This window comes from Physeter macrocephalus, unplaced genomic scaffold (genome assembly GCF_002837175.3).
Source record: "Physeter macrocephalus isolate SW-GA unplaced genomic scaffold, ASM283717v5 random_68, whole genome shotgun sequence".
Lineage (NCBI taxonomy): Eukaryota > Metazoa > Chordata > Mammalia > Artiodactyla > Physeteridae > Physeter > Physeter macrocephalus.
The window spans coordinates 74,449-96,335 of record NW_021145354.1 but is presented as its reverse complement, the minus strand read 5'-3'; the positions used below and the strand labels follow the sequence as shown (position 1 = coordinate 96,335).

The 21,887-nt window shown below is 54.0% G+C and overlaps 2 protein-coding genes across 9 annotated transcripts in view; one reads left to right on the top strand and one right to left on the bottom strand.

Moving 5' to 3' along the window:
* The window catches only part of DHRS7B (dehydrogenase/reductase 7B), a 39,158-nt gene extending 28,753 nt beyond the window's left edge, over nt 1-10,405 (top strand). For 2 of the 5 annotated variants that reach the window (XM_028483770.2, XM_028483769.2), the window contains exons 4-7: nt 5,260-5,476; nt 5,903-5,995; nt 8,607-8,751; nt 8,945-10,405. In XM_028483770.2, the coding sequence (XP_028339571.1) occupies nt 5,260-5,476; nt 5,903-5,995; nt 8,607-8,751; nt 8,945-9,362 (873 nt within the window). In that variant the 3' untranslated portion in view covers nt 9,363-10,405. Of the gene's footprint in view, nt 1-5,259; nt 5,477-5,902; nt 5,996-8,606; nt 8,760-8,944 lie in introns of all 5 variants that reach the window. The other 3 variants (XM_055082301.1, XM_028483772.2, XM_028483774.2) reach the window with 3 other exon arrangements.
* Nucleotides 10,406-10,523: 118 nt separating this feature from the next.
* TMEM11 (transmembrane protein 11) lies at nt 10,524-20,776 on the bottom strand. 4 transcript variants are annotated; one of them, XM_055082303.1, is made up of 3 exons: nt 15,209-19,509; nt 13,800-14,696; nt 10,524-11,361 (listed from the first exon to the last, which is right to left on the bottom strand). In XM_055082303.1, exons 2-3 carry the CDS (start codon nt 13,802-13,804, stop codon nt 10,845-10,847), a joined length of 522 nt encoding a protein of 173 aa, XP_054938278.1. In that variant the 5' UTR covers nt 13,805-14,696; nt 15,209-19,509; the 3' UTR covers nt 10,524-10,844. The 4 variants fall into 4 exon arrangements, with proteins under 4 accessions (XP_054938278.1, XP_028339577.1, XP_007121051.2 ...); XM_028483776.2 differs by having other exon boundaries at nt 13,800-14,699; nt 15,209-15,279; XM_007120989.4 differs by lacking the exons at nt 13,800-14,696; nt 15,209-19,509 and adding an exon at nt 20,656-20,776.
* Between the last annotated feature and the right edge of the window lie 1,111 nt (nt 20,777-21,887).

Here is a 21,887-nt window from a genome sequence, read left to right as displayed (position 1 = left end):
CGTGGAGAAGAGGCGCAGCCCCGGTCGGCCAGCTGGGCTCAGATCCACCACTTCCGCGGCGCCGCGGGTTTAGGGAGGCCCCTCTGAGCGCTTTCTTCCTCCCCCATGTCTCGGCTAATACCTGTTCACCTCCTGGCAGTGGTAGCCGGGAGGCTGGCGATGACATTTAACATTTCCTTTCCAGTTGAGGTGCCTCTTATCCTTTTTCCTGTCTAACTGCTCCGATTAGAACAACAAGCTATGCTGAATAGCTGCCGTGAAAGCAGACATCCTTGTCTTGTTCTGGAGCACAGAGGAACACTATCAGTCTTACACCACTGGACATGATGTTAGTTGTAAGTTTTTCATAAATACCTTGGGGAATTTCCCCTCTGTCCCTCGTTTTCTGAGAGTTTTTATCCTGAAAGGGTGTTGGATTATGGCAGATCTCTTTTCTGTGTCAATTGAGATGCCTACGTGGTCCTTCCCGCTTCGTTCTGTTAATGCGGTGGGTTACACTGATTGATTTCCTTACGGCAAAGTGCCCTCGCGTTGCTGGATAAATTTAGCCTGTCTGTGATGGATAGTCCTTTTAACAGGCTGTTGGGTTTGATTTGCTAGTATTCTGTTGAGAATTTTAGCATCTATATTCATAAAGGATTTTGGTCTGTAATTTTCTTGTGGTGTCTTTATCTGGCCTGGGTATCAGAGTAATGCTGGCCTCACAGAATGAATCAGTAAGTGTTTTCTCCTCTTCGGGTTTTTTTTTTTTTTTTTTTTAATATTTATTTATTTATTTGGCTGCGCCAGATCTTAGCTGTGTAATGCGGGATCTTTTGTTGCATTGCGCGGGCTCCAGAGCGTGCAGGCTTAGTTGCTCCATGGCATGTGGGATCTTAGTTCCCTGACTAGGGATCAGACCCGCGTCCCCTGCATTGGAAGGCAGATTCTTAACCACTTCACCACCAGGGAAGTCCCTTCTCTTCAGTTTTTTGGAGGAGTATAGGTATTGATGTTAATTCTTCTTTAAAATTTGATAAAATTCGCCAGTGAATTTGGTTCAGGATATTTTTTGTTGGGAGGTTTTAGGTTACTGATTCAATTTCTACCTGTCACATGTCTGCTGAGATTTTCTGTTTCTTCTTGAGTCAGTTTAGGTAATTTGTGTGTTTCCAGGAATTTGTCCATTTCTTCTAGGTTATCTAATTTGTTGGCATACAGTTGTTCATAGTATTCTTTTATAATCTTTTTTATCTATGTAAGGTCCCACTTTCAGTTCTAATTTTAGTTATTTGCATCTTTTCTTTTTTCTTTGGTCTAGCTAATGGTTTCTCAATTTTGTTGACCTTTTCAGAACACCAACTTGTGATTTCATTCATTTTCTTTGTTTTCTATTCTCTCTATATATATTTTTGTTTTTAAATATTTAATTTATTTATTTATTTGGCTGCGCCGAGTCTTTAGTTGAGGCACTCGGGATCTTTATTGCCATGTGTGGAATCTTTAGTTGCAGCATGTGGGATCTAGTTCCCTGACCAGGGATCGAACCCGGGCCCCCTGCATTAGGAGCGTGGAGTCTTAACCACTGGACCACCAGGGAAGTCCCCTATATTTTGTTTATCTTCTTTCTAATCCGCTATCCTTCCTCTGCTAGCTTTGAGTTTAGTTTGCTCTGTTTCCCTAAGATGCAAAGATATGTTATTGATTTGAGATCTTTCTTTCTTTTTTTTTTTTTTCCCCAGCCATGCTACACGGCATGTGGGATCTTAGCTCCCCAACTAGGGATCAAACCTGCACCCCCTGCACTGGAGGCGCAGTCTTAACCACTGGACTGCCAGGGAAATCCCCTTCTTTTTTAATATAGTCATTTATAGTTATAAGTTTCCCTCTTAGCACAGCCTTCACTGCATCCTGTAAGTTTTGGTATGTTATGTTTCCATTTTCATTTTGTTCTAAATATTCTCTAATGTCCCTTGTGATTTCTTTTTTGAGTCAGTGGTTGTTCAATGTCCCCTTGTTTCCAGTTTGCATGGTGTTATTGGTTTCTAGCTTCATCACTCTGTGGTTGCAGAAGATAATTTTTATGATGTTTATCTTTTAAAATCTGTTGAGACTTGTTTGCGACCTAACATATGGTCTGTCCTGGAGAACGTTCCATGTGTGCTTGTGAAGAGTATGTATTACACTGTTGCTGGGTGGGGTGTTCTAAATATGTCTGTTAGGTCCAATTTGTTTATAGTGTTGTTCAGGTCATCTATTTCCTAATTGATTTGTCTGGTTGTTCTATCCATTATTGAAAGTGGGGTATTGAAATATCAAAATATTATTGTAGAACTGTCTATTTCTCCCTTCAATTCTGTTGATTTTTGCTTCCTATATTTTGAGGGTCTCTTATTAGGTACGTAATAAGTGTTTATAACTGTTATACCTTCTTGTTGTAATGTACCTTTTAACGTTATTATATAATGTCCTTCTTTGTCTCTTGTAACCTTTTTTGATTTAAAGTATTTTTTTGTCTGATATTAGTTTAGGCACCCTAGCTCTCTATTTGGTTACTATTTAAATAGAATATCTCTTTTCATCCTTTTCCTGTCAATGTGTCTTTGGATCTAAAGTTAGTCTCTTAAAGACAGCATATAGTTAGGTGTTTTTTTTTTTTTTTTAAATCCATTCTGCCAATCAGTCTTTTGATTAAAGGGTTTAAACTATTTACATTTAAAATAAATACTAATTAGGAGGGACTTCTGCTGTTTCACTATTTGTTTTCTATATGTCTTTTAGCTTTTTTGTCCCTCATTTCCTGCATTACTCTCTTGTGTTTAGTTGATTTTTTTGGAGTGAAATGCTTTGATTCCCTTCTCATTTCCTTACATGTATATTCTATAGCTATTTTCTATGTGATTATCATGAAGATTACATTGAATATCCTGAAGTAGTAACAATCTAATTGGAATTTATACCAACTTAATGTCAATAGCACACAAAAACTCCACTCTGTCCTCCCCCATTTCTGCTATTCATGTCATAGATTACATCTTTGTACATTGTTTGCCCAGTAACACAGATTAATAATAGTTTTTTGTTGTTGTTTTTGTTTTTGTTTTTTGTTTGTTTGTTTGTTTTTGCGGTACGCGGGCCTCTCACTGTTGTGGCCTCTCCCGTTGCGGAGCACAGGCTCCGGACGCGCAGGCTCGGCGGCCGTGGCTCACGGGCCCAGCCGCTCTGCGGCATGTGGGATCTTCCCAGACCCGGGCACGAACCCGTGACCCCTGCATCGGCAGGTGGACTCTGAACCACTGCACCACCAGGGAAGCCCAATAATAGTTTTTAAATGCATTTGTCAAATTATGTAGAAAATAAAGAGTAGAGTTACAATCCAAAGTTACAATACTACTAGCTTTTATAATTCCCCATGTATTTATTCTCCTGGAGATCTTTATTTCTTCAAATGGCTTTGAGTTACACTGTATAGCTTCCTTTCATTTCCCTCCTGAAGGACTTCATTTAGCACTTCTTGCAGGGCATGTCTAGTGGTAACAAACTCCCTAAGCTTTTATTTATATGGGAACTTTAATTTCTTCCTCATTTTTGACGTTATAGAACACAGATATAGAATTCTTAGTTGACATTTTTCTTCTTTCAGCACTTTGAATAAATATATCAACCCACTGTCTTCAGGCCTCCAAGGTTTCTAATGAGAAATCAGCTGATAGTCTTAGTAAGGATTTCCTTTATGAGGAGTAGTTTCTCTCTTGCAGTTTTCAGATTCTCTGTCACTTGGCTGTGATTGTGATGTGTCATAGTGCGGGTCTCTGAGTTTATCCTACTTGGTGTTGAACTTCTTGGATGTGTAGATTCATGTCCTTCATTAAATTTGGGACTTTTTCAGCAGTTATTTCTTCCAGTGTTTTCTCTGCCCCTTTCTCTCTCTCTCCTCCTTCTCAGATTCCCACTAGGAGTGTGTTGGTCCACTTGGTGGTGTCCCACAGATCCCTTAGGCTCTGCTCACTTTTCTTCATTTTTCTTGTTCTCAGATTTGAGAATTTCAGTTGTCCCCTCTTCAGGATCATGGATTCTCTCACTTGCTCAGATCTGCCTTTGGACCCCTGTAGTGTATTTTTCATTTCAGTTATTGTACTTTTGAGCTCCAGAGTTTTTTAATAATTTCTGTTTCTAGTGATATTCTCGTTTTGTTATACATCAGTTTCCTGCCTTTGTCCACATCTTCCTTTAGCACTTTGAACATCTTTAAGACACTTGTTTTAGTCAGTTCATTGTCTGGGCTTCCTGAGGAATGTTTTTCTGGGGATTTATCTACATTTTTGAATACCAGAAGGCAAGTGCAACTCCATTAAACCTACTGGAAGCCACTTCAGCAGGTGGTGGTTAAAAGAGTGCAGGCTGCTTCCATGCTGCAGCTCGGCGATCAGAACAGCATCCACCATCAGAATGCAGTCCTGTTATGTGGAAGACAAGGTCCCTATTGTCTACCTGGGCTCCTTCGAGCTGCAACAGAAATGTGGGTTGCCTTTCCCACAGCTGTCCACCACAGGGGTGGGGCCACCATGGAGCTAATGGTTGAATTGGCCAAAATTGTCTATACTTTGCCAGCCGAGCACTCCCCTGGAAGCTGCAAGTGTTCACACAGACTTCAGAGCCATGATGTCATTTCACTCCAGAGAGCTGCTGCCAGTGCAGCTGTCCAGGCAGAGGGAGGGCTCCAGGCACTTCCTTCTCCGTGCTCCCTCTGACGCCACATCCCCTCCCTCATCTTCTTAGATTCCGCCACAGCCCCTGAGTTAGACTGCTTGGCTAGTCATTCTCTTCAATTACGGAATTTGTCTGTCTCCCCCACAGACTGCATGCCTTAGGAGGACAGAGGCACGTCTGTCTTGCTTTCTGCCATGTCCCCAGTGTTGAGCATATAGGGGCATATAAAAATGTTTTGTGAAGGAAGAATGAAACTGATTTGGCCTGAGAAGGACAGCAGCTCTGTGACGTAGGACAGTGCAGCGCCAGGCTGGCACAGGGCGGCAAGGGGAGCCATGCTTCCATCGTACGTGACCCCTGCCCCGTGGCATTTCCAGTCAATTAAGGAGAAAGGCTGCCCAGGTCGGGTATGAGCAGGGTTGGCAGGCTCCTCCAGGTCACATCCTTCAGAGGAGAAGTGTTGTGACCTGTCCCTTCACGACCGGGCCCTCCCAGCACTGAGAAGCAGGGCCTGTGGCTCCCACGCCCGTCGCTCTGAAGCTGCGTTTGGCTCCTGTCGTTCTTGGCCAGGTGCAGACTCACAAGCCTTGCACGGTGACCTTCGACCTCGCGGAGCCTGGGGCCATAGTGGGGGCCGCTGCGGAGATCCTGCAGTGCTTTGGCTATGTGGACGTGCTCATCAACAACGCGGGGATCAGCTACCGCGGCACCGTCGTGGACACCAGCCTGGACGTGGACAAGAGAGTCATGGAGACGAACTACTTCGGGCCAGTTGCTCTGACGAAAGGTAACGCTCTTGGGTGAAAAGGACGACGAGCACAGGCGCGTCAGCAGTCTTCGTAGTTCCCTTGGTTCCTTCTTCCTAGACCTGGCCTGTCCCATGTTTGACCCTGGAGTCAGTGGTGTCCTTACAGCCTGGGCGTTGGCTTTTCTGGGCTCGTATTTGCATTTTCTTCCACTGCTTTATGTTCTTACGTCGAGATGGTCTCCTCAGCAGCAGCCTCATCTGCACAGTGTTGGCTCCGTGTCTTTCCACTGCGTCTGCACGCCTACAGGGTGGGGCGTTCTGACGTCCAGCCGCGGTTCTCACTCCAGGGAGAGGCCCTCCCTCCCCTCCTGGGCGCAAGGGGCTAAGAGTTCCAGTAAACAGTCCCCCCGCCCCCCCCGCAGGCTCTCAGCATGAGCTGCAGCGCCCTCTGCCCTCTCCCCACAGCGCTCCTGCCCTCTATGATCAGAAGGCGCCAGGGCCACGTTGTCGCCATCAGCAGTATCCAGGGCAAAATCAGCGTTCCCTTCCGATCCGCATGTGAGTACTTCCTTCTCCTTCCCACATTTCCGTTATTGTTTTCTCCGTATTATGAAACCAACAGGTTTACCGTCCAGAATGCAGACGTTAGAGAAGCGCTCAGCACGGAGCGTGCAGGGACGTCCCCAGCACGCGCTCCTGAGCGGGGGCCTCTGCCCAGCCCCGGCGCCGCTCCTCGTGCCACGTGTGGCCTCGTGCCGGGGCCCCCGCGCCGTGCCCCCCGAGGGTCGGCCCACGGGCGCTGCCCCGCCACCACTTTACCGCATGTGCCTCCCGAATCCTTCTACACGGGAACAAATGTGCAAAACCGGGGCACGTCATATGTAGTTTTGTGGTTCACTTATTCCGTTTGAGAGTGTATCTTTCTGCATCAGCACATATGGATTTACCTAGTTCCTTTAAGTGGATATACAGTCATTAACCGAATGGATGTGGCATAATTTCCTTAGTAGTTTTCATGACACGTGAGGATTTGCGTCCCTTCAGTCGGTGACCAGTAGCAGTGATGTGCTGTGTACAGCATCCTTCAGTATTTTTATCTCTGGGCGCTCACGGGAGGGTTTCAGTAAGATTAGTTCCAAAAAGTGGACATAGGACCCAAAAATGAACGCTGCCAGCTCGACTTCAGTTCCGACTCTCACCTCCCTGCATGAGTGGCTACGCCAGGATGTTGAGATTGCGCCGTCACGAGCACCAGCAAGCAGATTCTACTTTTGTTAAAAGATCTGAGAGGTGATTTCACGAACTGTCCTGGGAACTGCATTCTCTGCTCCACTGTCTGCAAGGAAGCACTCAGCTGTCAGTCTCCCCCCTCCAGGTGCTCAGCGTAGCCGCGGGAAGGGAGGGGAGGGGCGAAGCCGCCCCCGCACCGTGAAAGGACGGCCACGCACGCCCAGCCGGACTGGGAACCACCGTCAGCCCGGACGCAGCGCAGCCATCCTCCTGGTGCTGGCTGTGTGTCTGGGCCAGCCGCGGGGCTCGCCTGAGCCCGCGGCGCCCCCTCATGTCATCAGACAGTCTCCACGGCCGTGCCCAAGACAACGTGAGACACCCGCCGTACCCGTGCTTGTTTCTGGCGCGGTTATTTCCCTTTGCCAGTTTTCTGTTCACTTCGCTGGCGCAGGACAGCCGCCTGAGGGATAGATATGCAGGCATCGCACGTGACAGAGCAGATGAGGCAATAATAGGGAAAAGGACACACACACAGGGTCGAGGAGTTCTTGTAAAGTGTTCTTTGTACCGAATTATTTCCAAACTTCACTTGGATTCAGCCCCACTGAGTTTTGTCCTCCTCTTGGCTGTGACTGCGTGCGTCACACTTGCTGGTTCTGGGTGCTTTATAAGCACCAGGCCGGGCCAGGCGGTGCCTCCTGGGCCCGTGGGCCAGCCCACGGGCAGCAGTCTCCCCACTCGTGAAGTGGGGGCTGTTGTGAGGGGCAGGACCCAGGAGGCGTGTTGAGCACGTGGAGCCCTGGGGGCCACAGTCACGGCGCTTGGGTTGGCACAGCCCGGCCGAGGACCTACATGCAGCCCGCGAGCCGTGGAGGCCGGGGCTCAGGGCGGCGCCCGGCGGCTCAGTCCTCCCGGGCCTGGGGCCGGGCCGTGCCTCCGGAATCGCGGCTGGTCGGAGTGTGTCTCGAGCCGCCCCCGCGCAGGGCGCTCGTTTGGCCAGGCCGCCCCGCCAGAGGCTCTGCGGAGTCTGGACGCTGTTGGGCTGCTCACAGGACCTACCGTCGATGTGGCTGACGGATGCCCTCTCCCCGGGCTCGAACGTGTGGACTCCAGACCTGGAAACCGCCAGGGGGGATGCTGTTTCCCAGGAGTGCCATCGTAGGCTTCCTCTGTCCCCCCAGAGCACCTGACGCCGTGCAGCGAGGCTGCCGCTGGGGCGCGGCGGGGGCCCGGACAGCCCCTGCAGGTGAAGGGCCATCCTGCGGAAGCTGTCAGACAGAAGACGTGAGGAGGCCAGACGTGGCTTTGTGCACACGCTCCTGCGCGCGCCGGGAGCCTCCTGGACGCGCCGTCGCGGCGTGGCCTGCGACCACGAGCCCCGTCTGTCCCCCGCTGGAGAGCTGCGTGCAGGAAGGACACGGAAACAGGCACAGCGCGAGGCCACGTCCGCACAGATATGACTTCTGGGTCGCACCCCGCGTAGGCACCTGGTTGGCGTGAGAGATGAATGCTGAGAAGCGGGCAGCCTGGCTCCCTGTGGGGAACCGTACCGGAAGGCACGGGGACTTGCACTTGGTCACTTGATTTCCTCCTGAACCATTTGAATATTTTACCCAGTAGGCATTAAGTGGTTCTTTTTAAACTTTTAATTTAGATTAATTTCACACTTAAACCCTGCGGGATCAGCACAAAGAACACCCACGCGCCCTTCCTACACATTCCCAGTGGTTCACGTCTGACCGTGCGCGCCGTGTCAGGTTGTGTGTGAGCGTACCTGTATGTGAGTGTATCGTGTACGGTGTTCTCCCCGAACCACATGAGAGCAGACCACCTGACACCCCCGCGCCTGTCCAGGGCCCAGACCGGGCGCCTCTGACTCAGGGAACGCGTGCGTCCCCGCCCCTCACTCACCTGCTTCTCTGGCCACCGACCTTTGCAGACGCGGCCTCCAAACACGCGACCCAGGCCTTCTTCGACTGTCTGCGGGCCGAGGTGGAACAGCACGACATCGAGGTGACCGTCGTCAGCCCCGGGTACATCCACACCAACCTCTCCCTCAACGCCGTCACGGCCGACGGGTCCAAGTACGGAGGTTAGGCCCTGGTGTCGCTTTCCTTCTATGCAGCGCTACCTGATGATTCTGTGGTCGTTTTCATTTTCTTTCAGAAAATAAGTTTAAAACTAAACCACTTGACGTGGGGGTGTTGGTCGTATATACTGACGACTGACCTCACCCGGCATGAACCCGAGCTCGGTGAGTCTCTCGTTTCATTTCAGTGATGGACGAGACCACGGCCCGGGGCCGAAGCCCCTCGCAGGTGGCCCGAGATGTGCTGGCTGCCGTGGGGAAGAAAAAGAAGGATGTGGTCCTGGCCGATGCGGCGCCTTCCCTGGCTGTTTACCTGCGGACTCTGGCTCCCAGGCTCTTCTTCAGCCTCATGGCGTCCCGGGCCAGGAAGGAGCGGAAACCCAAGCATTGCTAGTGCCCGTCCGGGCAGGCGGCGCGGCAGCACGGCTGCCCCACGGGGACAGGTGTGTGTGCGTGGACTGGACTGGATCCTTGCCTCACGGGGGGGGGGGGGGGGGGAGTGAGTCACGCCCCTCCCGCAGACCCCCGGCCTGTCCTGCTGGAGGAGGACGGGCTTCCTCCGGGGCGAGGGGTAAAATGCAGCTGGATCTCAACTCTAGGACGTGAAGTAAAGGGTTGAGCTGTGATCCCTGAGGGCAGGCAGAAGCACGCCTCCTTTGAATTTGGGTCTTGAGATCAGAAGACCCCCTGTCATCTGACCCAGTTCTCGTATTTGACTCACCTAGCGCTGGGGGCAGAGCCCATCCCTGGGGCTCGGGGAGAAGGCTGCCGCCGCCTTCGCACCGTTCACAGGGTCCCCCAGCATCGTGTTCAGCGCGGCCAACAGTCAGCATGTGACTGGCTTCTCGATGTGTCCCATGGTTCAGTGTGCTGGAGCCGCCCATCCGCACCTGGCTTGTTTCCGGTGGCAGCTTCTGCTCAGCTGCCCCAAGGTGGCCGCAGCTTGTCCGTCTCCAGCTGCCTCACCCATGAATCTGATCTGCAGGCAGACCACAGGCTCCCTTTCCAAATGTGGCCTGTTTATTACAGAAACACCTCCCAGTCCCACCCAGCAGGCTCAGGAGGGTGGTGGGCACTGCACGGTCAAGACAGGTCTGTTTAGGACCACTGTCAGTTTACCCTTGTTGTTCCAGACCACCCAGCACCCAACTGAGGGACCAGCATTTCCAGGCCCCTTGGAATTAAGTCAAAGTTTCTCACTCTTCTAAAATCTCTGGCTGTCCCCCTATGACCAGATGGCCCCATCACCCCCGTGCACCCTTCTGACACCTTCCCCGCACCCCTTGTTACTCTCTGGTGTCTGAGCTTCCTGAGGGATCCTTTGAAACTACGTGAACATCAGTCCGGTTGCCGCTTAGAAAAGTGCCCTCTAGGGAGGACCGAGCAGAGTCTCGGGCCGGCATGGCCCCCTTTTCTGTGGAACACGAGGGGGGCAGCAGGTTGGACTCGGGACACATCGGGAGAGCTTCAGCGCTTTAAAAAAAAATACAGATGTTAGTTTTTGTTCTCCTAAATCAGAATCTGGACAAGAGGTCCCAGGCCCCAGCTCTCCAGGTGAACCCAGTGGAGACCCAGTGACTGCCAGGCCTCGCCACCTACCTGTCCTGCCACACCCCTGAGCGGCACTGAGCTGCGCTGCCTTGGACCAAGGCCAAGGCGAGGCGTGAGGCTGCCCTGGGAGGGGCCTGTTCGCGCTACAGGTGGCGCCCCTGCTGCCGCCTGCGTGCTCCCACCGGGACCGTCACGGAGAGAGCAGACACCTGGAGCTGAAATTCTCATAATTTTAATGGTCAATAGCTTCTGGTTGGCTCTGGATGGTACAGTTAAACAACATACTTAACGACCCCCCGAGCGCGTTCACATCCCCTCAGCGGCGTTGCTTCCGTCGCATCATGCTGCCTGGTCGGCCTTCCGCAGCCTCAGGCCCCCGGGGGTCACGGGACTCCACATCTTAGTGTGATGAGCTGAAAACCCCCTGGCACACGTGCGCTCTGGTATGTCTTTAATGTAACCAGCGTGCAGCCGGACGCCTTCGCGGGCTCCGCCCTGCCGCCCCGCGGGCCGGCTGCCCGCCCCGCTCGGCCCCGATCACGCGGCGCAGAGCTCGTAAATCTTCCTTACACAGTACGCCAGGGCCGCCAGCGCTACCGTGTTGTGCAGTCTCTTTCTGTGCAAGTCGTCCTTGCGGACCAGCACCACCGGGCTGGAGGAGGTGAGCGTGTGCAGGGGCAGCCGGGACAGTTTGTAGGCGTCGTACTCCACCTGGTACTTGCAGCAGGGGTCGAACTGCCAGGAGATGCCGTAGAGGGTGCAGCAGGCCAGGCTCAGCACGCCCGCGGGCAGGGAGATATAGTGCGAGTAATCCAGGGGCAGCGCCAGCGGGGTGAAGAGGCAGGCGGTACCCGCCAGCACGGTGGTCTTGTGCAGGCAGTTGCCCACCGTGATCCAGCGGGCTGTCTCGTCCCCGATGCGGGTGGGCTCGATCACGATGTACTTGTACTGGGCTTCCAGGGCCTGCTCCAGCTCGTACTCAAACTGGTCTTGGGCATTCTCCCCGCTGTAGATCTCATGCACGATGTAACAGTCTGTGGCCGACAGGCTCACCCTTAGGAGGGAGGGGTGGGGAAAGAGAAGAGCCGGTTAGAGGCTGCTGCTCTGCGGAGATGCCGTCTCCTGCCCTGCGCACACCAGGCGGCCGCTGGGAGCGGGGCTCGGAGCTGCCTGGTCAGCGGCTGCACGAGGGGCTGCGCGCATAGGTACCGGGGAAGGCTTGTGAAGCGAGGTCACCCCAGAACCTCGAGGCTCAGCATTTCCTTCCAAGAGGAAAGCTGTTACGCGTTCAAGGCGGCGGAGACCGGACTGTGGGGCAAAATCCTGGGAGGAGAGACAGGCGAGGGAGAGCCGGCCACCGGCGCCCTTCCTTTCGTGCTCCCAGGGGGATTTTTTGGGGGGCCGTGCTGCACGGCATGTGGGATCTTAGCTCCCCAAGCAGGGATTGAACCCATGCCCCCTGCATCGGAAGCATGGAGTCTTAGTCACTGCACCGCCAGGGAGGCCGCCCTCCCCATTCGGTTTAACTCAGAAAGGAGACAGGCTCCCAGGCGGGATCCAGCACCTTGCGAGGCAACTTAGCAGACAAGCAACCCTAAGAGGCAGGGCCTCACGCCTGGCAGGAGCGGCTGGCGCAGAGATTTCCTCTGTGCTCTCAAGTTCATCAGCCGAGACAGGCACGGAGAGAAGCCTGTCTCGGCCTGGAAGGGAGGGTCTGTGCCCCGCTGACCGTCAGAGTGCGGCCAGGGGACGATGCCTCCCTGTCGGCGCCCACGGTGAGCTTTCCGGCCACACAGTCCCTCTGGAACGCTCAGAGCAAGGCGCGCGTGTCAAGGCCGGGATGAGAGAACATTCTTGCCCAAACCCTAACCTACCTGAGTTCAGTGAACCTGAGTTCAGTGACAAAACAGGCCCAACAAGGAAGCCCCAGCTGAAGCCCCAGCGTCCGAACAGACTGCTCCATCTCGGGGACACGTCAGTGGGCAGACCCCGCCCTCGCCTCTGCCGCCGCGCTGGCGCCCACCCCCGGGGCGGGCTCCCGGTTCCTCCCACAGCGTGCTGGGCGAGCCCATTTCCACAGGTTGGTGGCTGTGCCCACAAGTCCCTCCAGGCTGCTGGCTCAGCCCCGATGGCACGGGAGCAACTACCAGTGCACAGGGGCAGTCGGGACAGCACAGCTGAGGGTGTGTGGATGGGGCGCTCACCCACCAAGGCCGCCTGGAGCCCCAAGTCTTAACGGCGGGCCGGTCCCCCCACTTCTGTCCGTCACCGCCAACCAGTGACCAGCCTTCCACAGCGCGGAGAACCCTCCCCGGCGCCTTCCAACACAGCAGGCTCAGGAGCCAGCCAGCCCGCCCGCCCAGCGGGCACGCCGACCTGGGCTCACCACCAGTTCTGCTTTAGAGGCCAAACCTGCTTTACCTGCTCAGGAAAGGATGGACCGTGACACACACAGAAGCAGATTTCCAGGACTCCACCGTGTGCAGGGAAGGGAAGCAGCACAAGGTCCAAAACAGACCCAGACCCACCAGCAGGCGCCCCCTTTGTCAGAGGACCCACCCCGCGGTCAGCGCCCACAGCCCCACCTGCTGGGGGCGCTGGGGCACCCTCTGCCCTGCAAATGTAGTTTCAAAGGCTGCCTGGACCACCAGATTCAGTCCTGCAGTTGACAGGGACTGCTGCTTCTCAAGCCAGGTGGCCGCCACTGCCCAGCCACCGCAGCGCCCACTGCGGGTGGCCTGCTTTGTTTCTGGCTCAAAAGTAACCCAATTAAGGAAAGAACCCGGCCAGCAGGTTGCCTTGAACCACCTCAGAGCACCACCAGCCAACCCCCAACTTGAACCCTGTACACAAAAGCAGATTAAAAAAACCCAACAACTAATAGCTAACTGGGATCCTTTTTTGAGTGCTGGGCTTCCTAAGCGACTATATTTTTGCATTTTGTTGCAGGTGTGAAGTGAGCATAATAAAAAGGGTTCATGTTGAAAAATAAAACTGAGAGCGCACCGATAACGGAGGGGTCTTTAAAGCGAAAAAGTCAAGTACAGAACAGTGTTTGTAGCCTGTGACCTCCAGTGCCCTTCTGAGAAAGTGTACATTTGCTTTTAGATGCACAGACGTTTCTGGGCTGATATACAAAGACCCAAGAGTTACGACTGTCTCTGAGGAGGGGAATGGAGGGGCTCCAGAAGGAAAAGGGGCCCCTTCTTACCGAACGACGTTAGAACCCTTTGAATTTGGCAGGTTCCACGGAGCTTACGGGACGGAACTGGCCTGCACGGAAGAGCACCGCCTGCCGGGCCACAGGGGCTGCTGCAGGCGCCGCCTCGGGTCAGGGTCACAGGCTCCCCCTGGGGGCTTGCGAACCTGCCTCCAACTGGGGTCAGTCTCCTCCTCTCCCCGTCAGAATCGGCTCCGGCAGCACCCAGGAAATCGTCCTCAAGGGAATCCTGGGGAACCTGGCAGCCGCCACAAAGAGCCCAAGGAACAAACCTCATTTTGCCAGCGCAGAATCCGGCCCTGGGGATCCCACGCCATCTCGAAGCCAGTCCTGAAGGAACCTGGGATTACAGGAGCCTCAGACATGGGACCCACAAAGTCTGGAGACAGCTCCCAAAGTCAGGGGTGCACAAGAACGTTCAAAGCAGCACTCTGGTGAGAGCAGAAGCCTCGAGAGCAGAGAGAAAGACACCGCGACTCGGCCAAGGGAGGGAAAGCCGTGGAGGCACAGCCGCCCAGTCCCTCCCGACCCTGAAGGGGAAGTGGGCGCACCACACCCGTGAACGCCTCTCGCACACACACGCACACACACGCACGGTTCAGGAGCATGCAGGACCAAGCACGTGCTGTCACGGAGACGGTGGAGGATTTCAGGAGTTAAGGTGGCTGCTGCCTGCGCTTGGGAGGGAAGTGTGGGCCAGGGAGACGCTAGCACTTGGTTTATTTTTTTCTAAATTATGGTAAAATACACATAACACGACATTTACTATCTGTAAATGTCGTGTTACGTGTCCAGTTCAGTCAGGTTAAGTACACTTAGACGCTGTCGGGCAACCCATCTCCAGAACTTCTTTGTCTTACGCAACGGAAACTCTGTCCCCGATGAACCACAACTCCCACCCCACCCCACCCCACCCCACCCCACCCTTCTACATTCTGTCTATGAATCTGGCTGCTCAGGGAGGGACCTCATGTAAGTGGAGTCACACAGTATCTTTTTTTGTGGCTGGCTTCTTAGCATAATGTCCTCAAGGTTCATCCACGTTGCAGCAAGTGTCAATTTCCTTCCTTTTTAACGCTGAGTAATATTCCCTGTGTGTATAGACCACGTTTCGTTATCCATCCATCCATCGATAGGTTGCTTCCACCTTCTAGCTATTGTGAACGATGCTGCTGTGAACACGGGTGTAAAAACATCTGTTTTAGTCTCTGCTTTTAATTATTTTGGACATACACCTAGAAGTGGGATTGCTGGATCATGTGGTAGTTCTATTTTTAGTTTTTTAAGGAACCTCCACACTTTCCCACAGTGGCTGTACTAATCTACATTCCCACCAACACTGCACAAGGGTTCCCTTTTCTCCACATCCTTGCCAACACTTTTGTTTTCTGTTTTTTCCATAGTAGCCATCCTAGTGGTATGAGGTGGCATCTCACGGTGGTTTTGTAGCCACCCTAGTGGTATGAGGTGGCATCTCATGGTGGTTTTGACTTGTGCTTCCTAAATGACAGCTTTATCGTAATACATTCACCCACTTAAACTGCACAAGTCAGTGGCTTGACACTTTCACTGAGTTGTGCAACCAACACCACGATCAATTTTAGAACATCTCCCTCACCTCAAAAAGCGACCCCATCGCTCCCTTCTCCCCTGACTCCGTCCCTGGCAGTCGCCAACCTACTTTCTGACTGTGTAGCCGCCTCTTCTGGGTGTTCTGCAGGAATGCATCACGTGGCATGTGGGCTTTGGAGCTGATTCCTTCATTTAGCCTCCTGTTCCCAAGGTTGTACATACGGTAGCAAGTTTATAACTTTTCATATGGTAAAGACATACTTTTGATGGGTTTAACACATAATTTTTAAAATTCCAAGACAAAACATCCGGTGGGAAGCATCAAAGATGCTCCGCATAAAAAAAGGCCAATAATGGTTTGTTTTCTCTGGATGGTGGCCCAACAGGTAACTTTTAAATTTTAGTTTTCCGTATTTTTCAAAAACAAAAAATAAACGTGTTTCTTTTATAATGGGAAAATTAATTATAAATTTTTTCATTAAAAAAAATCCTGTCCAATAGCTCTGTATCCCTTGGGGTGGAAGAGAGCAGACAGGGCAGGCCCTCCCAGCCAAGGAGAGGGGGGCCCCCCTCCTGCTCCAGTGGGCACTGGCCCTGCAACCCACCACCTTTTCTGGTCCTGCTGGAACCAGAAGAACCGACCCAAACACCTGCTTTAAGGCCCCTTCCTGGAGCGGCCCTGGGCTCACAGTCTCGGCTCAAACAGAGGAGGAGGTGATGCCAAGCTCCTTGAGGGCAGTGACTGTTTTCATCACAGTCTGGTCCGCCCCACCCCACCCTGGGCCTGAATTTGACAGGTTCCCAACAGACTTAGAGAAAGTACGTTTGAAAGGACTGAGAGGAGACGAAAAACAATTAACAGTAATTAAGAGCACCCGTGGCTGAAAATTAAACTAGGTCCATGCATCAGGTTGCTTTTCACCCAATAAGCACAGGGTCACGTGACCAGCTGTGACATGCCGGATGGTGCCACCGCTGCATCCCCGGTCTAGGGAAATCCACTTTTGACAAACCCCAAATCACCTCCTTGGGAGCCAAGCAAAGCAGTAAACTCCTGTGCTGTGGATTCAAAAGGCCAGTTAGGACTGAAAGGCACAGGCCTGTAGCTCCAAATACCGAGGACGTTTCCAAACTGGCACCTGACATTCTCGTTGTTTCAGAGGAAGCCACGTGCCAGGGAACAGGCTCCCCGTGGTGCTCCAGGGACCGGGCAACTCTGCTTTGGGGACAAGACCACGGCACACCAAGAGTGGGAGCCGAGAGGCCTTGGATTCCGGTTCCTCTCAGTCACTCACTGGCTTTGTGTCCAAGGACAAAACCGCTTGCTGCTCTGAGCCAGCTTCCCTCGTGTCAAACGGTGCAAAGGCCCCAGCTCGCAGAGTGAAGATGGGGTGAGATGGGATGGGCTGGGCGCGCAAACAAGGTGACGGCTGCAAAGCGCCACCCAGTGTAAGGCCCAAGCACTGTTAAAACTTAAGTAAAATTGAGTGAAATTTAAAATCCAGTTCATGGGCTTCCCTGGTGGCGCAGTGGTTGAGAATCTGCCTGCCAATGCAGGGGACGCGGGTTCGAGCCCTGGTCTGGGAAGATCCCCCATGCCGCGGGGCAACGAGGCCGGTGAGCCACAACTACTGAGCCTGTGTGTCTGGAGCTTGTGCTCCGCAACAAGAGAGACTGCGACAGTGAGAGGCCGCGGCAGTGAGAGGCCCGCGCACCGCGATGAAGAGTGGCCCCCGCTCGCCACAACTAGAGAAAGCCCTCGCCCAGAAACGAAGACCGGACACAGCCAAAAAAAAAAAAAAAAAATTTCAGTTCCTCAGACACACCAGCTACATTTCCAATGCTTTGACAGCCGCAAGTGGCCAGTGGCTGCCCTAGTGGACAGCCCAGGAGCCAGTGCAGAGGCCCGGTTCAGGACACAAGACCACCCTCCCTCCTTCAGAAAGTCAGGCCTGAAGGACTGAACCACAGAGGCACGAGTTACTGCCGCTGGAACCCCGACGGCTTGAATGAATCAAGGAAAATGGAGGTCCACCCCAGAGGACCAACCCCAGCAGACCCTAACCTACAACATCCAACTTCCAGGATCAGAACCTTCTGGCAGCCAGCTGAGCGGGACCCACACCCTCAGGACTGCACACCCGCGGACCTGGGTGCAGATGCTGTACTGGCACGACTCGTACAGACCAGGAGGAAAGAAACTCAAGAGCAAGAAAACATCCAAATCCCCTGGAGGTCCTCAGCTCTAAAGGAAATGACCAGGTCAGAATGAGGGGAACGTCGCCCTGGGAATGTTAGCCACCTGCCCAAGTGGCTCGTGGTCCACCTGTTCTGGGAACTAAACCCTCCACCAGCCAGCCAGAGCCACATCCATCCAGTTCAAAGATTACAGCAGAGGAGGGCCCAGTCCCCGGGAATAAAGTGTAGCACAGAAGATGTGGAAGTAGTCCCACAGAACTGGCTGCCTAGAAACGCTGGAGCAGACACCTGCATGAGCCGGGGAGGGGAAAGGCCACAAAAAGTGGTTTCACCCTAAAACCTGAGCACTCAGTGTAGCACACCCGGCCCCCTGAACACTCCAGGCCCTTAGACGGTGCTGCCGCCTCACACCGTGATCAGGATCAGATCCCGTGCATCCTCACGGGCTGCGCTCACATTCAGCAGTCACAGAGAACGAGGGAGGGACGCTCGGGGGCCCGGCAGCCCACATGGGACGGGGGGGACTCTGTGAGCTGGCCCAGGTTGGCACCCAAGCAGCAGAACACACAGATACCTGCACCGCGCCTTCCCAGACAGGCCAGTTTGTCTCAAAGAGGCCGACAGGACAAGTGGCAATCTGTTTGTTGTGCCTGCTGCCAGTGTGCGGAGTTTTGGACAAGAATTCAGGTTACAGCTCAGGGTCTGATGTTCTTCATTACAAACACTGTGGGTTCCCTAGATCTAATGGACCGAAGAGAAAAATCAACATGCAAGCAGCTCTCATTTTGCTATTTCCACCCCTCTCCTGTTTTGGTCTAGACCAGCGCTGACCTTTCTGTTCTCTATCTGCAGTGTGCAATATATTAGCCACGAGGCGTGTGTTGCTACCAGGCACTTGAAATGTGAATACTGTGACTGAGGAGCTGAATTTTTCACGTTATTTAATTTTAATTAATATAAACTTAATTGCTGCACGTGACTAGTGGGCACTGAATTAACACAGCTCTAGACTCAAGAACCAGGTAAAGCAAGAATTCACACACTATGTATTCCAAACTGGACCGTCATTAACAGCTGACAACAGTAACTCCTGCGGAAAGTCTGGCACCAAGCAGGGCCTTCAAAAACAATGCAGGCTTCAGAGTTTGCAGCCACAGGGAAATCTGGAAAGTCTGCCCAAAGCGTTGCTCTGCTCCAGCCAATGCCCCAAACTAGACGACGTTTCCTTGGGTGTCAGCATAAAGCAGATTCCAACCCAGTGGGTGCAGCAACTCGGGAAAGTGGTCTTACAGCGTGGAGCTGAAATCTGAGCCAGCACAAACGTGACATGGAACAAAGTCATTTAAGGGCACCATGATCAGCCTACTTTGGTCACAGGAGCCACTAGGTATGCCAGGGCTTCGATCTATGGTGTGGGCAATCAATTAATCCAGCCTGCCCCACCCGGAAGTCTTCCCACCCACTGAGCAGGAATGGAGGTGTGCCCAGGCTATGTTTCCATCCCCTACTCAGCGCGGAGGATCGCAGGGAAACAGCCCAGCTAGGGCCTCATGGCAGAGGCAAACAAAGGGGTACCCCCAGCCACTCCATGTTATCTGGAAGGATGACAGATGGTGCCACCCAAACCACAAAACCAGACGCCCCATTCCTGGCTGACACACGACATATGCATGTGCAAGCAGAGCCTGCCGTTCAGGCCAAAGGGCGCAACCTGCACACCTAAGGAGACCAGGCAGGTAACTGCTATGAGTCAAGCTGTCAAGTGAGGAATGATAAGCAGCTGTCCTGACCGAAAAGAGCCACCACGCAGCTTTTCAAGGGGAGTTTTATGAGAAATCTTTCCATTTATAACCATTGGCAACTAACTTAAATTCTCCTAAAAACTGAGGATCACAGTCAAGGACTAGTTTCAGCCTTTGGGATCCTGGTTTGCAAACTCAGTTTCGAATTAACACTTGTCTTAAACCAAAGAGGAAAAAAAAAAGCCCAATATCCAATTTCTTAGATCAGTAAAAGCGTAACTTTTGCTGGCACGGCCCCTGTATGGTGTCTGGGGCGTCCTCATTTGGCCCTTTCTGTTGTTTTTATCCAGTAAGGAGGAATGCTGCTCTCTCTGCAACTGAGTCTTCTTAAACCAGTTATTTCCTATTACTAAAGGATTAATGTTTGCATTAAAGATCTTGAAAATGTTTGCCAGTTTTTAAGGCCATCTGGAAACCATCGAGATCGCTTCTTTAACTTTTTATGGTCTGATCTAAGAAATAACCAGGTGGGAGGTGGAAAAACAAAAATACTTGCTGGCCATTCACTGCTGCTTCTCCAAGAAGAGGAAGTGCAGCAGGGACAAGGCTGGATAACTCCGAGCTCGAGAATAAAACGCAAGCTGGAGGGGTCTATCAGCACAGCTAACCAAACAGGAAGGCGACCACAATGAGTATGTGATGCAATCAAAGAAAGAGAATAACGCAGAATAGTCGAGAGAAAAAGAGCGGGGAGGGAGGGGAGGAAGGGGGAAGAGAAAAGAAAGAGAACTTTTCTGTTCAACAATCCTCACCAAGAAAAACCACAACAAACCCGGAGATCCTGCTGACCTATATCTACCGCACCAGCCCACTCGTAACAGAATGGTCAGGACAGTGCAAACCGGATGACTCCACCAATACACATCCTTTCCCAAACTTCTGGGGCCTGAACAGGTTCTAGTGGCTTCTACTAGCTGAAACTGTTTTCCAGAAGCAAAAACTGTAAATTCAACACGAAACACGAAAACGACTCCAATCTTATCTTCTAGAAATGAGTCCTTCAAATCGAGATCCACCTTGTTAGAAACAAGCTCCCGGCTCCCTACTCACGCACCGTTCGTTAGGAAAGGTCGCTGCAAAGGACTTCCACGGCAAGGGCGCTCGCGGAGACGCCTCCAAAGTCCCAAGGATCACCCCCGGGGGAAGCGGCCGGCTCCCCGCCCGGAGTCACAGCGCGGAAGCCTGAAGCCCCTCGGTGACCGTGCGAACCACCCCGCCCGCCCCGCGCTGGGAAGGCTTCCCGTTCCTCCTCCGTCCCAGGAGCCACTCCTCGCTACGGCTGAGAAGACCACGCGCGCGACCAGGCGGCCGGGGTCTCCGGCGCCGCTCGGCCCGCGGCATTCAGGCGGGTCCCGCCGCGGCCCGGCCGTGCCCAGCCCGCCATCGCCCCTTCCTGAGCCCTCCGCGGAGGCCGCGTCGGCCAGGACCGGGACCCCGCGCGCCCGGCGGCGGACCGGGGCGAGCCGCGGGGCGGAGGCGGGGACGGCGCTGCAGCCTGAGGAGCCCCGCCGGCTCCCAGCCCCGAGCTGCCCGCAGGGAGCAGCCCGCGCCTCACCTCTCTCGGGCGCCGGCGCCGCCGCCGCCGCCGCCGCCGCCGCCGCCACCCGGGCCAAGACGCCTCCTTCCCCACGCGGCCATCTTGGAGACTCCCCGCTCGCGAACGCCTCACGCCGGGCGGCCTCGCGACACCGCGCGAGCGGGAGGGAGTTGTAGTCCGGCCGCCGCCCCGGACGGCGCGCCGGCTGGGGATCGGGCCCCGCGGGACTATAAGGTCCACAATACACTGCGCGCCGGAAGCCCACCCCGAGGCCGCCTGGGAAACGCGGGCCCAGACAGGAGGAGCTGAGGGCCCACTTCCGGACTAGCCGCCGCTAGGCCTCCTGTGCTTCGAGAGCTTCGACCGCCGAAGTCACCGAGGGGCCACTCTCGCTCATCCCCCAAATTCTCGGGAGGCGAGACAGACGCGGTCCCCGCCGCCAGGGGGTCCCTGCTTGGCAGGCTGTTGGCAGAGAGTGTCTGGAAGCGGAGAAAGGGGAGCATTTAACGTTTGATGACTGCTGGGAGAGACAGGGCCCCGCGCACGTCGCAGCCTCGTCCGGCCGTGGTGGCGAGGACACATCCCCGCACTCGGGCGTCTTCGAAGGCGGGTGCTGGCCCCTCACCCCGCCGGCGGGAGCCCTGCCTGGGCTCTGCCGAGTCGGGAGGGCGGACGGAGCCCAGTGACTCCTGCCCGCTGTCCCCTCCGAGCAGGGGCTGATCCGGGGGACCCCTCGGAGCTCTGAACTTGTAGTCCCTCCCCTGCTTCCGACCGACAGCGTTGCTAGACATATTAATTGGTCCCATAAGCATTTGAGCAACTCTCATGCCGAAATCAGCTCCGTGTTCAGAGAGGGGAGAAGCACGGGCGCCTGCTCTCAGCCCCCGGGTCTGGCCGAACCGGGCGAACCAGGGCCCGAGGGCTGTGGGGTGTAGATGCGGCTCCCATTGTTGAGGATTCCTCAGGATTTCCTTCCGGTTCCCAGTCTATAATAGTCTGTCACGGGCCCTCAGTACCTGCAAGATGCAACTCAAGCTCCTTAGCGCCACCCAGAAGCCCCTCCGTAATGTGGAGGTTGCTCCCCGCTCCAGCTTCAACTGCCTCCCTTCCCTGCCCAGACTCAGGTTAGCAGATTCGGAGGTCCCCAGACGGTCCATGCTGTGCCTAAAATGCCTTTCTCTCCCTGCCAACCCTCCTTCAGCAGTACCTGCTCTTCCTGTTGGGTCACAATTCCGCCTCCAGGTAACAGT